Consider the following 16,264-nt stretch of genomic DNA (forward strand, 5'->3'; position numbering starts at 1 on the left):
CCTTTCAGCCCACTCCCCTTCCATTCAACCACTTCCTTTAAGTTGCTTTAAGTTCTCTTTAAGTGATGTAGTGGTAATAGGCAGAGCAGAAGCAGCTTGTTTGCCTATTCAAACAATAGTCTTTTCTTGAGGGGGCTTACCATGTCTCTGACTTGGTGTAGTGGTTCAGGTGTTAAGACTTCCACTTTGTTGGTCATGAGTCTGGCTGCTACTGGCGTGCTCCCAGTCATTCCAATGCCATCATGCTTGCATGCCAGCAGTATGTGAAAGTGCCCGAGGCTACTAATGAGAACCCTGAGCCCCCAGATCCTATAATAGGCTTATTGCTTGTGCTGCTCCACTGGGTAGTTAAAGATGCAGCCCTTAAGCATCAGAGAGTAAATTGAGAGGGAATAAAGGCTACAGGGCTGGGGCTACCTATAGGCAAGGTAGGCACAGATTTACACAGTGGAATTTGCATTACATTGTGTTCTGTCAAGGAAACTTTTTTCATGCATCTCCTGACACACAGTGCTTGTGCTGATGTTGCTTCCAGAGGCAGTTTGGAACTATGTACTGAGTGATGCTACAGAGGAAATAATTTTTGTATACACCATGCTTCAGCACTTAGCAGCACTGCTCTGTGAGTATGTGTGCTCTATCGCTTTGTGGCTGAGCTGGTGTTACTCCTAGACTTTTCCACAATAATAGCAGAAAGTCTCTGCCTGTGCAGAGACAGTTTGCGGGTTGCAGACACAAGGTAGTAGTATTTCAAACTTGTATTGCAGCTAGGGTTAGTTAATACTTCAGCTCCCATGACTTTGGTATGTTAAGCATCATGGGAAATTGAGTATAATTGGAGTGTCAAATGTTAGTTTTTATACCATAATGGATTGACACTGTAGCTGCTGTTGAATGCAGATATCATGGTTCTCAGTCATCCATTCAATTGGCTGAACATCATGACAAATGTCAAGCCTTTATGTCCCTTTTTAACATCCCTCCATCTTCTTTTTTTGTAACACTTTAAAATGGTACACTACACAAAACAACACAACATTAACTTTTATTGACTGCAACTCCCATGATGTTGAGCCAGAAATAGTAGCAATAGTAGCTGGTAACTGTAGATTAGGCTTCAATAAGTCTTTAGTACAAGCACTAACTTTTGTTGCATCTACAATAATATTCAGCAGCCATATTACTGGCTGAACCTCATACGAATTGTAGTTATAAACTGGGGTTGTGGTAGCCTACACTACACATTAATAGTAGCTCCCATGATATACAGTCAGTCATTACTAGTTAAACACCGTTACACTGCAATTATTTATATAGCGACAGCAGATTCCGTAGCGTTGTTATTAAAATAAGCGCTGACTCAGTAAAAGGAGAAGATGGTCCTGCTTATAAGTTGTCCATTTGTTTTTACTTGTTCTTGTACGGGATTCTGCTCATTGAGATTTGGTACATTAAATAAGCATAGACCTCAAGAATTCTGGATATCTGATTACTTTTCTGTTCTTATGCCCATTTTAATCTAAAATAATAAAAAAAAAGATTTACCTTTTTATTATATAAAAGATTTTTCAAATAAAAGGGAGAAAAAGTGTTTTTTCCAATTTTTCACCTTATATATTTTTTATAGGAAATTAAACGATCTGATAAAAAAAAAATATATATATATATATATATCTGAAGAAAGCCCTTCTTGTTCTTGGGTACACTAAATGGGAGAGAATAAAACTACAGCTAAACACAAGCCCCGCAAGTGTTAAAACAGCCTGGTCCTTAAGGGGTTAATATACACAGCCCCTCCCACTTTACCTCGTCAATGAGCACCAAATCAGCTTGGAATAGCGCCAAAAAAACAAGTAGACTAGATGTGCTGAATGGTTCTTATCTGACATCAAATTATATGTTTTATCTGAGCCATATACACTACTATACAATGTGTTAGTGATTACAAAACACTATGGTAGAGCTCTGTGCGGAACTGCTTTTTTAATCCCGCTCCCACCCGTTCCCGCTGATTTTTTGACCAATCCCGCCCGCTCCCGCAATGTGGGTGTCTCACTCCCGTCCGCTCCCGCCACATTTGTGGCCAATCCCGCCCGCTCCCGTCACATTTGTGGCCAATTAAGCCCACTGTGCAGGATTACTGGGACCCGCAGGTACAGTGCCTGACCGCCCGCAACCCCAGTAAGACCGCCCGTGACTGCAACTTTCTTGGCGGGTACTGCGGGACCCGCGGGACCCGCCTCCCAATGCAGTGCTCTACACTATGACCGCTGATACAATATACACACAGTATTTCTACAAAAATGTATATTTTTGATGACACCATTAATTGCAGCTGAGCATGTTAGAGGAGCAACTATGGAATCTTCCTATTAATTCTATGGCAAAAACAACAATACAACCTTTTTATGTGGTGACATTAAGTTGAACATTATCATCGTTCATTACAAAATGTTTCCTCTATTACAGATGCTTCTCGAATTGTTTCTTTTACACTTTTACAAACATGTTCTGCATGTAAGGTGTTTACAAGCAGTAAATGTTTTTGTCTGTTTCCTGACTTGAACTGCCATATTAGTTCCTCGCAAATGTCTACATTTTGGCTCTACGCACCAGAGACGATTTCAGGCCAGTTTGTTAACAAGAGATTCTTTTCGTTGACTCTAGAGAATTATCTCTCCATGGCTAAAACTGTTGCCAAGAATTGTGTAAAATAAGCAGTTTTTAAACATAGGTTTTTGTAATTTTCTCCATGTAGCTGGTATGCTTGTTTTATCGGTATAGTTTAGTAATTACTAATAATAAGCTTTATTCCAGCACTGGCATCTAGAAATGCATATCCCCCATCTGGAAGCAAATTATCAAGGAAGGAAATTGGTTTTCTTGGAAGAGTAGATTTTGGAAGATCTGTACTGAGGACGTTCCATAATTTTGATGGATTCTGGCTGTTCTATTACCCTCAAATTATCTGGCTCTTTCATTCATAAGGTCTTCTGCATCTTCAATGGCCGGCTTCTTTGTTCCTGACATTTTTATCATTTTGTCTCACAGTTTTTGTTTTTTTTGGATTGTCAGCTGGAGATACTAGTTACAACAGTGGAGAATAAAAAAGTGAAAGAAGCGCCCAAATAACCTTTAAATAGATAAATAGATGCTGCAGACACTTATGCAGCACAAATGCTGATGTATGTGCCAACTGCGTCATTATTATCCACAAACAAACACAGAGTATATTACATGTATATTACATGTACTCAGGTAGAATATACACTGGTTCTAAAAAATGCATGTATACATAAACAATGTATGAACTTATAAGTCTCATTTACTCTGCTATAAATAACTTACAGGTTGACAGTTAGTCCCAGCGGTTAAAAATGAAGACCCCCCAAAAAAACAATCACAGTGATCACATGCAATAAATTACAATTCAGTGTTCTGAATTCTGTTGTTAAAATCCTCCCTCTCTCTTACTGACACACTGTGAGATACTGTGTCCCTGCACATAAAAGAAAGTAAAGTAATAACATTATAATTTTTTTTCATTTTAACATCCTTTGTTGCATTTTAAACTGTGAACAATGGGTTAAGCCTCTACAAAATTGTCTCAGAAGAAAGCCCTATCTGTCTGACTCACTTTAATACCCCACTCCTGCACATCCTTTACCTGCAAAAATGTGTGCATGAGTGAGTAGCAGAGTGCAAGTGTACATACAGTACGAGTGCGTAGCAGAGTGTAAGTGTACATAATAGCAAGTGTAAGTGTGCATTTCAGTGAGTGGCAAAAACAGTGGTTTTGACCCACCCCCCAATAGGGTTGTCTTAAGAACCAAAGTTTAGGGGTAATCTCATAATCAGGGTTGACTGCAGATAAGAGTACTTTGATATGCATTCTTCCAAAAGGAAATCATAATAGAAATTAACTAATTAACTAGCACTTAACTAACCTAGATGTTGCAGTCCTGCTGCAGTAGCTGCCCTCCACCTCTATGGTCCAAGATTTCTTGCCACTGGTTGGCTGCTTGAAGCAGTTAATCAATAACAGGTAAATTGTTTCCATTGAAATGCATGGCACCACTTTCCACACATATAAGCAATCGTATGCATTAAAGTGTATATGATGGCTGGAGTCGAAGAGTTCCCAGGTATGGATATGAGCTAGTAGGCATTGCTTCCCGTCCTTGTCTTCTACCAAGCAACAAGTTATTGGATTTGTATAAAATAAAGCATTAAAACAGGCAACTCTTTTTGAAATCAGTATGTCATTAAAAGAAATCGGTAACTAAAAACTGACAGAAAGAAACATTTCCCTTTAAAGTTGAAACTAATAAAAGCTTCAAAGTAATCCAAATGTTATCAAAACACATTACTTTTGGTTGTTTTGCTTTCTTCTGGCACAAGTTGCACAGCTGAGAGGTTATTTTTGAAAAAAAGAATGCTACAACCTGCCATACGGACGTACCTATTATCTCAATGTTATGATATAATAAGAGTCAATTAATAATTGGACATCAACAAAGCCATATGTTTTATGTCTACCATTTCAAAATGGCAAAGAATCAAATTCAATTAAATAATCCCACTGTCGGCAAAACAACTGGGAAAAAATCTGACAATAGAATATTGGGAGATTTAACAGTATTACATATAACTAATGGGGTTTTACGTATGCCCAGAAAAACTACGGCCCGTTACCCCAGTTACCTCCTTACGCTCTGCAGGCCAATCCTGAGCCTCTAGATACAAAAAGGCAACCAAACGGTAAGGGCTTCTTACCCACTTGTTATAAGTTAGCAGAGTCGGCAGTCCTGGTGCAGCACCAAATGGATTTCCTCTCCACCTGTCAGTTGCATTAAATAAATGAGCAGATATAGGGCGCGTATGCGTCCATCCAAACATATCAAACTTTCATTCACAAGGATCTCTCACGCGTTTCGTCCGCACTGGACTTAATCATAGACTAGCCTCTGCTACATGAAAGTTGGGGTACATGGATGCTCCATCACTCCTCTGCACACTTGATCAATCGCTGCTTACCAGAGGTCCTTCTCCTTCACCTTCACATCCAGCACTGAACTCCACATCAAACTAAATGCATTCCTGAAAATATCCAGCCATGTGCTTTGACAATTGCCATCTGCTGGCCACTACAAAAGAACTGCAGGCAAGTCAGTGACAGCAGAAATCCCAGAGGGATACCGTGTCTTCCCATAGAACACAACTATAATTCATTTATATTCATTCTAAGTATAGGGTAATTAGAGAATACAGGTGCTCATAACAAACTGTATTTAATATGTCTGTACTATTTCTATGCAAAGCATATTTGAATTTTTCATCCATTGACATGCGAGATGGACGCAGACAACCCTCGCTGCTAATCGCGCCTCTTTCCGGCTGCAGCAGAAGTTGCCTATGCGAATCGTGTAGACGTCTACCCACTGCCCCGACTACACACCAGGGAGTCAGAAGCACCGGTAAGTTTTTTTTGGGGGGGGAGTGTTAAATGGGGGGCATAAGACAGGAGGATCCAGGTCCCTTGCAGCGCTGCGTGGGGATATGGATCTTAGTCTCATAGTAAGACGACCCCGATTATAAGACGAGGGGTATTTTTCAGAGCATTTGCTCTGAAAAAAAGCCTTGTCTTATAATCGAGCAAATACGGTAATATGTATAGTTTTGGAGATCCCACTTCCAGAGTAATATTAATGTTAGAGAGAGTTTAGGGGAGGTAACTAAAATGGTAAATAGTTGGCAGGAAAAGTAATTATCAGGAAAGACTAAAGGATCTTAGAGGAGATGAGATAGGAACATTTAAATACTTACAGGGGCAAGAAAAAGTAAATGAACCCTTTGGAGTTACCTAGTTTTCTTCATTAATTGTTCATAAAATGTTATCCGATCCACATTTAAGGAAAGCATAATATGACACAAACACTGATAATCTTTCATGTTTTTATTGAACACGCCCACTAGACATTCACAGTGTAGGTGGAAGAAGCAAGTGAACCCTTAATAACTGGTCAAACGTCATTTGGCAGCAATCACCTCAAAAAAGCACTTCCAGTAGCTGGAGATCAGACCTGCACAACATTCAGGAGGAATTTTAGACCATTCTTCCTTACAGAATTGCTACAGCTCAGCCATATACTTGAAATGTCTGGTGTGAACAGCTCTTTTGAGGCCATTCCACAGCATCTGTGATGGGCTAAGATCTGGGCTCTGACTGCGCCTCTGCAAAAGCCGGATTTATTTTTTTTATTTTTTACCTAATTGAGCATTCTGTATTGTGCCCTTGGAGTCATCTTGACTGAGCACCTATTTCTAGGGAGAGTAGCCACAGTACTATGTCTCCATTTCTAAACCATTAGTCGAACTGTGGACTAATTAATATGTAAATTCTTTGAGATTACTTTGTAACCCTTTTTAGCTTCATGCAAATCAACAAATCTTGATTGTAGGTCTTCTGAGATTTTTTTTTGTGAGGCATGGTTCTTAAGAATAGCTAACTCAAAATGTATGAGTGTTTTTATATGTCAAAGTGTCTCTACAACACACCTCCAATACTGTTTCTTTGAATGGACTCCACTTTGCTAACTCCTGACTCCAATGAACATTTTTCGAAGTGATTAGCCTAGGGGTTCACATACATTTTTACACTCCACACTGTGAATGCTTGAGTGATGTATTTTATATGGACAAGAACAATACAATAATTTGTGTGTTATTAGTTAAAACAGATTGTATGCTGTTCATTTTTGTAAACTGAAAATTAAGTACAGGAAGAAAGTTTATTTCAATGGAGGCGAACTGTTGGAACAAAAGCTAAAACTAGAAGGATTATGCATGGGATTAGATGAGATCAATGACTAGTTAAGGTCTAAATCTTTACAACAGGAGCAATGGGAAGATAAGATGGGCCGAATGGGTCAACGTCAAATTCTATTTGCTGTCCTCCACTGATGCCAGACACTTTATATATAAATCTATTGATGAAAACAATTCCAGATTTTTAGCAATAAACAGTTTCTATGTGGGATGTCGAACAGCATCCTTAAACGTGATTATGTTGCCTGTTACGTTGTTTGTGCCGCACTTTTTACAGTGTTCTGATCTTCAAGAGCCTTTAAGGCTAAGAAGAGAATCTCAAAAATAAAGCATTAAGTGTGCATTATTATTATTATTATTATTATTAACAAATATTGGGATGTTTCCTTGTTTGCTCCATTTTCCTCTATGTTACCATAGACTTTATTACTGCTGTGGTGTGGATTAGGAAATCACTTGAACAGGGCCCGTCTCATCCTTTTCTATAAGTATTATATGGCACTAGTAGTTATGTCCTGTTTACCCATTGTACATTACTGCAGGATATGATGGTATAAATCAATAAAAAAGAAAACATTTAGTAATTGGTATACCATAAAAGGAGGCAAAACCACAGTTTTGTTTATTTACAAATTCTTTTTATTTGCATCCAAAAGACACAGTCATTTAAAACACGAAAAACAATGGCAATGCCAACACTTCTAACCATGTAAGGAAAAGGTGCTTTCTTTTATAAAGTATTTTACAGTAAAATCAAGTGATCACTTCTTTAATGTGAAAAAGCTATTATTAATTACAAAGCAACTACAGGCTTACAGACTAAAAACCTACTCGTTTCGATGATTTCTTTCTATTAGTACTAAAGTGTAAAAGGCTCAGAAATACTATTATCGATAATAGAAAATTCCTTGATTAGAAAATTGTTTTGTGAAGACAACGTTCAATCAAAACACTACATTTGTAATACAAAACCTCTTCTAAACTCACCCCATGCAACTTTATAAATATACTTATTTTCACACAAACGAATCACACTGTAATTTCACAAAATAGTCTTATAGTCCACCATAATGCATTGAGTGCACAGTCCCAGATTAAGTCCCTCTGGGCTTCTAGGTACATGCCCAATGTACTGCACCTAAGAGATAATACACCACTGTTTCGATGATTTCTTTTCATAGACCAGTGCTTCTCAAGCAGTTTAGATTTGGGGATCACACCCCTACCCAAGGGTTATCTTAACCCCTAACAAACTTCCACAAAACAACACGGAAAAGCTGAAGGACGTGGACAGTCACAAATAGATTTATAAACCAGATTTAGGCATTCTCCCTCCGTGCTCTTATTTTGGATTTTTCACATAAACTCATACCATGTACACCACTTTGCATAAACCCCGGGGCCACTAGAAAAGTACTGAGGAGGTCCTAGGGGTACAATGGGGGATTCCATGTAAGTTTGAATGGGACCTGAACCACATACATGCATACATACAGTTCCGCAATACATGGTTATTAATCAGCTTGCCTAGTGGAACTGAGTACGTCACTGCAGGCGCAGAGTGACTAGGTGTACTGCATTATGTCATTGGGTGCACAGATCTCGCCTCATTTTATATCATATTATTATATCACAAGAGAAACCTGTTCGGTTGGTGCATAGCATCGGGGCACTGTGGGGTTGAGTGCCTGAACACAGTTGAATTCCCTGTGACCTCTTGTTTCTGCCAGTGACCTCAGTCTGAGACCCGCTGTTACAGACAGTCTAATGTTGTTTCAAACTTTAGACCATTATAAACTTCAATAAGAAGTTTGTGCGAAAGTTCCATTTTTCTGTGAAGTCCAAATGTCACTTTTTTATGAACTAGTTTTATTTAGTGCATGTTGTCCCCTGACAATTTTTTTTTGTTACTAGCTGCATTAAATTTATACCCAAAGATAAAAGCCAAAGATATTTTGTTTTTCAGATGATATGGTTGTTTAAGCTATTTGATTAATGCACCATTTAAATGTTCCATAGAAATCTAACTGTGGGAAAAGGAAGTGTACAATGTTTTTTTTATAACGGCAATGTTATGCCTTTTCTTAGTGTGTAATTTTAATGTTTTTGTTCTACCACCAAGCAAAACAACAGAGCATAAGCTATTACCTCTCTAGATTCTTAGTGCGAGAGACAAAGGTCCCATTATCTTATATGGCATCAATAATCAAACTCTACTTTTACATAACGGAACCTTAAACTTCAGGGTATAATTGTGTAAGATGTAAATTAATCACCAATTGCCATCACGGTGGTAGGTTTTTACTGCCCTGAATGTATTTCTCTCCGTTCAGCATGAAATAAACTTGTAGATTTGGTCGGATTATAAAAGAAGTCTGTTCTTGGCACCTGTATTGTTGACCATCAGCAACAAACAACTAAATAACCTCACTTGTGTTTCATAAATTCTACCCCTAGGCATATCAAGGGTTAATTAAGTTCATGAAAACCCAGTAACAGGCTGTGGGCTCAAAATGCCTTAGGAGAAAACACAAACAGATCCGAACATGATCCAACATTTAGCCAGACTTTACCTTCGAAATTTCTCTTAAAGAAATACTCCCTAGAAAGTTTCTACTGAAATGTTATCTTTCATTTTTCAGGTTAATGTTTTTGTTTGTTGGTTTTTTAAATCGTCCTCAAAAACATCACACTAATAAAATTAGTTTATACATAAACACTAACTGGTTTTAGTACTTTAGTCACACGCCACTTTTTGGTGACAATGGGTTAATCAATCTGTGAATTGTAGATTTTTTCTGTGTTCTACTTCTATCTTGAGGGAAATTTAATGTTTGAGATCCTGGAATTATTCCAGCAATTTGAAGAATTATCTTCAAAAATAAATACTGATTTTTTTTTTAAACGTTGGTCTAATAACAAATGAGTTACGAAGAGTACATACAGAACAGAATAATATTATAAAGGTCACATATTCTGGTATCGTTACGAGCAACAGAACACACTTTGTTGTCAACAATAAATACCATTTACCATTATTCAAAATTCATTGCAATATGAGGCACGTAGATGAGCGAATCTGAGTCAGAAGATGCAGATCTTTTGTGGACATGTGATAAGAACAAGATAAAACCAAATAATGTTTACCTAACATTTAGTAGGGAATGAGAAAGTTGCCCCACGCCTAAAAACAACTTATATGTTTACAACCTTGGAAACACAATGACATTATAAATGTAAGGCATCTGTAAAAACACAATATTGCTGGTGATTGTTCAATTTGAAGAGTTTCAAATAATTAGAGAAATAATTCTTGCATCTCTTCGTCTTCTGCAGTATTTCCATTGTATAAAATCTTTAAAGTCCCATCAACTGCATCACGCCTGAAAGCAGAAATGAAATTGTAATTATAAGAAGTGTTGATTATTATTGTGAGTTTTTCTGTACTTGCCCCACAACACCGTGCTGTCCTTCAAGGTGTCAACATATTAGCTTGACATTTTGGTGTTCGCATTGATGAACATTTCTAGGCAAACAAAACCTTTATTGAAAGCGTCTTTAAGCCTTTTATTTTCTAAAAAAGAAGTCAAACCTAAACCAGTTCATTATTAACAATTTCAGTAATGTCCAGAAACCTTACTATTGTTTTACAGATGCCGCTAAATATCGACATAATCTAAATCCGATCGAGCTAGGTCATCAAACAATAGGGAGCTAACCTGGGGGTAATCTAAACAAGAAATTAGTTGAACAGTTGTATTGCCTCCCTTAATACAATAATGAGTAGAAGTCATCGAAACCAATGATGCTTTTGGACTTAGGTGTTACACCATTGTCTTCTTCTCCAGCTGAGTGGTTATTGGTGTTTGTATCTTCCATAATAATGTCTGATTCTCCTCCTTTTTCTTCTGTCCCTAACCACACTCAACTTAAAACCTTATTCGCATTTTGTCCAATTTTGTGCCAACTCACACAGGAAGTACTCCCTAGGAGCACTCCATGAATTTGACCAATTAAGGTGTGGTTAGATCTCTCGTTTTTACCTAGGAAGCTTATGAAAAATGTATACTGCAAATCTGTAGTACAATTATGACCCACTGCATGGGGTTTTAAGCACCACTGATTAGAAGCGCAATCTAGCAATCACCCTACGTTAGTGATACCAGATTACAAATGGGATTAGCTACAGCTTTGACTTTTCCAAATACAAATAGCGAAGCAACAAATTTGATGTAAAATATGTCCACGGTAACGGCACTAGATTTGCAAAGAAGTTACTCAGACTGTTACTAGACAAGATGTTAAAGGGTGAACATGCCTAATGAGAAAAGATTATTTTCCTAATAATCTCTCTATGCTTTTACTTACCGAACGCACTAATTGCCTTTGTTTAATAATTCCGTTTACGACTTAAAACTTTATTTATGCTTAGCTGTCAAACAAACAACATGTAGTGGTTTTCAGCTTAGTTTTTGAAGGAGAAGAAAATATCTTTTCTATGCGCATAAAATAAACCTACTGTATATACGGTAATATAGGTTAATATTTATCAAAACATATTTTTATTTCATTTTGCTCAAATAAATGTCCTTTATCTGTCACATGATAATTTCTGCTCAAACATGACTGAGCTGATCATTTAAGGAAACACTAATGTCCTGCTTGTAGAATAATATCCTTTCCTCCATATACTTTCATTAGTCAGAGTGTCAGGCTGGGTGATTGAGACTGAGGCATTCTATCGTCTACCACAAGGCAATATGATACGATGTCAGGGTGCTTGACTGGTAGACTAGACTAAGATAAACACAACTAGAACACGTAAATACTAGTAGTAACAAAATGAAGTGGAAGTTCCCCTTTAAGGGCCTGGCTTGGCTGTATGGAAACCTTGCATTTCACATACATAATGCTGGTGTGTGCTCTGTGGATTAATACTGAACATGCATCATTTTTGAACTTAGAACTCAAGCAGCTGTCAGATGTTGTACGACACAACTGCAAAAGTGCTTAGTGTGCAAAGCACATCTGTGATATGTTTTTGGCGTGTTGTGTGGATGATACAGCTGTGGGGAAGTTAACTCATTCAACAAACCCCGTTCTTCTTTTGAATGATGTCAGCTTGTAGAACATAGACCAATACACCAAGATTTAGAAGATAATTTACAAAAATATATTTTCGTTATCCAATTACAAAATATTGAATAGTTCTTTCAATAATAATAAATCTAGGGTTTCATATTAAGTTTTTTTTTTTTAACCTGTTAATGCAGTTATGAAATGACATGCACTATTATTTGGCAGGCTATCAAACTTATACATGCAGATGTTCATTTAGATCGATTTTTATTTTTCATTAAGAATGATGGATCATCCATTGAAAGTACACCAAGAGCATTAAAATGTCAAATTTACTTTTTTTTCTGTAATTTACCAAAAATCTTTAGACAGCAGATGTTGTTTGTAAGAAAATACATTATAAGTGAAGCAGAAACTGAATCACAATAAACATGTATATTTGGGAGAGTGACTATAGAAAGACTTTCTAATTATATATAATCAGACAAAAATTATAAAATGTAGCTTTTCCATTAATTTAAGCATCTGTCTGGTGGGGTATGGAAGCTTAATATGTATAATATGGATTACTAATAAGAAATCAGTCTTTTTTTAATCAATGATTTTGTTATTTTATTAAAAATGCAGTGAAACATGAGCTAAATGTCACGTGTAGTGTTTTTTCCCCTCCGTGTGTTACGTTGTAGTGTTAAGTGGTTTCTTTCCCTGATGACTACGTTCAGTTTTCCCCGGTTTGAGTGGATATACTCATCGTCTTTACAGCTCTTCTCTTGCCATTTTCCTAAAAGTACAATAAATACAGCAAAAGTATGGGAATTATCAATCACAAGTAAATAAAAAAGTGGGCAGCATAAAATAACTTAACAATTACCAGAATAAAATAGTGCGTGTTGAGATAGAAACTGAGTGTAACTGTGAAAAGTTTGATGTCCTAGTGGCTTACATGATGCATTACACAATCTATAGATTAAGTGTTTTACATTTATAAATAGCCTATAAACATTATTATTATTATTATATTTTATTTATAAAGCGCCAACAATTTACGCAGCGCTTAATACAATACATATATTCAAGGGGTATGACAAGACGAGAATTGACAGACCGATAGATTAGGTGGAGATGGCCCTGCTCGCAAACTCCCATGAGCATTTGCCCGTTTCCCTGCCTGTCACTAGCTATTTTGCTTGCAGGAGGTGTGCAGGGTTATTTTGGGGCTGAATATGAATATGGATTTTCCTAAGCCCCATGACCCAAAAACTGGGAGCAAGCTTCTCTCAATTTCAATTCTTCAATTCTCACATATTACGTTAAGTTAGATTCCCCTCTATAGTTTTAGCAGCTCAATAAAATACATTTCATAGACATACTTCAATGGTACAACTACCCTTGACAAGAGGAACTCTCAGTAGGTTGGGATTTTTTACGTTAATGCAGTGTGACTGGGAAAGAAGTGAGCTCTCTCTTTGGGAGAAAAGCATGAGAAAAAATCTACCTACAAAAGAGTGACACAAACAATGTAAAAGAAAGTGAAGTGTAAGAGGGGTGGATTAACCCAACACCACTGGAGCAGAAAAAACTGGAACACAATGCATATTGCACACAACTACTCAACATAACATTTAGATTTTTGGGGAGATAGTTCCCACTTAAATATTTTGAGCTGACAGTGAGACATTAAGTCCAAAAAGAGCTGTTTGATTGTAGCCATCACTATAGAGTTATATTGCCCTGATCTTGGCTTTTTAGGATCACTTGGAACAATGAATAAGGGGACACATGTGCCTTGGCCTCCATTTGAGCATCGGCGTATGATGTCATATCCCACACTCCGCCATTTGGGAATACGCAGTGCCGAGCTGAAGTGAAATATGGAGGCTTTGCTGACCCAGGACAGTCCTCCATAGAATTATTGCGCTGGTTACAGAAATCAATTATCTAAGTTTTAGTCGGCCTACTAAGCAGTGGTGCTACAGGGATCTTATTAATCTTTATCTTTAAATCTGTTCATATATATATATATATACTACAGAAGTATTGGGACACCGGACCATTACACCAACAGGGAATTTTATGACATCGCATTCAAAATACATAGGCACTGATGGTTTGACGAGAAGGTCTGGCCTGCAGTCTCTGTTCCAGTTCATCCCAAAGGTGTTTGATGGGGTTGAGGTCAGGGCTCTGTGTGGGCCGGTCAAGTTCTTCCACACCAAACTCATCCAACCATGTCTGTATGGATCTTGCTTTGTGCCCTGGGCACAGTCATGCTGGAATAGGAAAGGATCTTCCCCAAACTGTTTCCACAAAGTTGGAAGCATAGCATTGTCCAAAATGTCTTGGTATGTCCCCCCTTAGCCAACTACATATTAATGTCTATGTATTTAGAATGCAATGTCATAAAAGACAGATGTACTATGGATGTTTAGAAAAACTAATTGAAAGCATCTAGTTGAAAAATGGATTTGTGGCTAGCACCCACACAGTTTCAAAATTGATGTTTACTTCTCTAATATGGTGGTGTATCTGTGAATGATGACATAAATTAGCTGGGAGAGGCATCTGGACATTCCAGACCTCCAGTGTCAATGTGCTAACGTGAAAAGTCTTTAGTGTCAATAAACGGAACTGTTACTCATTATATCATGTTTGCACAAAATAATTTCCTTAATCAGAAAAATAGGAGAAGGGTACCAATTTTCCTTCTTGGAGCATTTTTTTTCCATTTAGAGATGGCTGCTTATAATATATCCAATGGACAGTGAAGTATTTCAAACATGCTCTTGTAACAAATACCAGACTTTTCACACCATGCCTTGTTTTGCTATGCTTAATTTGTCCTAAAACATTGGGAATGTGGTCTGCTAGTGATGAATGCAAGCCCCTTAATTCAAAAAACATATGACTAACTATTTCAGAAAACAAAAGTAAAAAAGAACATTTCTGGTATGTACTCGGAACAAAACATTCGCCGGGGTATCCGTGAAAGAGAATAAAATTCTCCAATAATGTAACTGCAGTGGACAACATACACAAAAAAACAGATGGGGAAGAAACCCTATTCTATCCTATAACTAGTAAATATAACACGCAAAGTAAGAGGTGGCTCAACATGTCCAAAGAGTTTCACGTTAGGTAGGTAAAAATCTTTAATTATAATTATCCAAAAAACAAAAACTTAAGATATGGGTTCTTAAAGATTTTTCAATATTTTTCTGTACTTGACTCCTAGCAACTTGTTTACCTTAATAAAATTAATTAGGCTGTTTTTTTAATTCACTGGGTAAGCACAGACTCCCGCATCACTGTTCTTCCTTGCCCTATGATTCAGATATTAATACAGCAAGGGAATTTAAACAGATGTTTATAAGGTTATCTTGAATATTTACCAACGGCCAAACAGGTTCTTTATATTCTTTTCCATGTATACATATATGATGCATGTATATAACGCTCTCTGACTATGTTAAGCATGTTGAAAATGACTGAAAAAACGAAATTCATCTCCTGGTCGGACACCACAGCTTTCATAATTTGGAGGTGACTTTCCCACACATGACAGGAAATTTAATTTCCATTCATATCATCTGCAAAATGACTTTTGCTCAGCAGAGACTACGTGTTATGCCAAGATGTAGTACGCAGCAATCTGGATTTACGAGTGGGACTTCCCTTTTTATACGAGAATAACCAATACAGCCAAATCTGCATCGCTAGAACTGTCAGCAGGAAAAGTGGATATATGGTTTCAATTGGAGCAGGCAGAAGCATTTGGTTTCCCTTTATTTATCATCATGTGAAGAAAAGCAATCGAACGTACGGTGCAGACACAGAGGAGAAAAGAAAGACCCTTCAATCAACCCCACCACATACCATGCATGATTAGGAAGGAGGTCCTCAAGCAGTACCCTAGAGCAATGATTGGCATAGCAGGTGAAAGGCTCCTAGGGATTGCAATACAGATATCAGTGCATGCAACATGCAGAATGCAGTCCACATCAAAACCAACAGAATGCTTTAGATCTACTGTGCAATGGCTAAGTGTGAGAAAACAAAACTGTATTTATTTAGCAAAAACATTAACTCAACGTGGTGTTAATTTTCATTTTCCAAATAAAAGAGCTGACAGTGTTAAAATCTATAATACCGTATTGGCTCGAATATAGGCCGCACTTTCCCCCCCCACTTTAAGTCTTTAAAGTGGGGGTGCGGCCTATATACGGGGCCTAGCGCCCGACGCCCGGGTCATGCAGTCCTGGGCGCCGGGCAGGCAGCAGGTTTAGGATACCGATCCCCCGCAGCGGTGCAGGGGACATGCATCCTACTCTCTGATACGCTCAGACAGCCTCCCCTGCCA

At 37.6% G+C, this 16,264-nt stretch overlaps 1 protein-coding gene across 3 annotated transcripts in view; it reads right to left on the bottom strand.

The window, feature by feature from the left end:
* Window positions 1–9,735: 9,735 nt before the first annotated feature.
* SNCAIP (synuclein alpha interacting protein) overlaps window positions 9,736–16,264 on the bottom strand; it is a 95,826-nt gene continuing 89,297 nt past the window's right edge. For 2 of the 3 annotated variants that reach the window (XM_053474018.1, XM_053474023.1), the window contains 2 exons: window positions 15,781–15,851; window positions 9,736–10,211 (listed from right to left, as the gene is read on the bottom strand). In XM_053474018.1, the coding sequence (XP_053329993.1) occupies window positions 10,127–10,211; window positions 15,781–15,851 (156 nt within the window). In that variant the 3' untranslated portion in view covers window positions 9,736–10,126. The remainder of the gene's footprint in view (window positions 10,212–15,780; window positions 15,852–16,264) is intronic. The other variant, XM_053474028.1, reaches the window with a different exon arrangement.

This window comes from Spea bombifrons, chromosome 1 (assembly GCF_027358695.1).
Source record: "Spea bombifrons isolate aSpeBom1 chromosome 1, aSpeBom1.2.pri, whole genome shotgun sequence".
Taxonomy (NCBI): Eukaryota; Metazoa; Chordata; class Amphibia; order Anura; family Pelobatidae; genus Spea; species Spea bombifrons.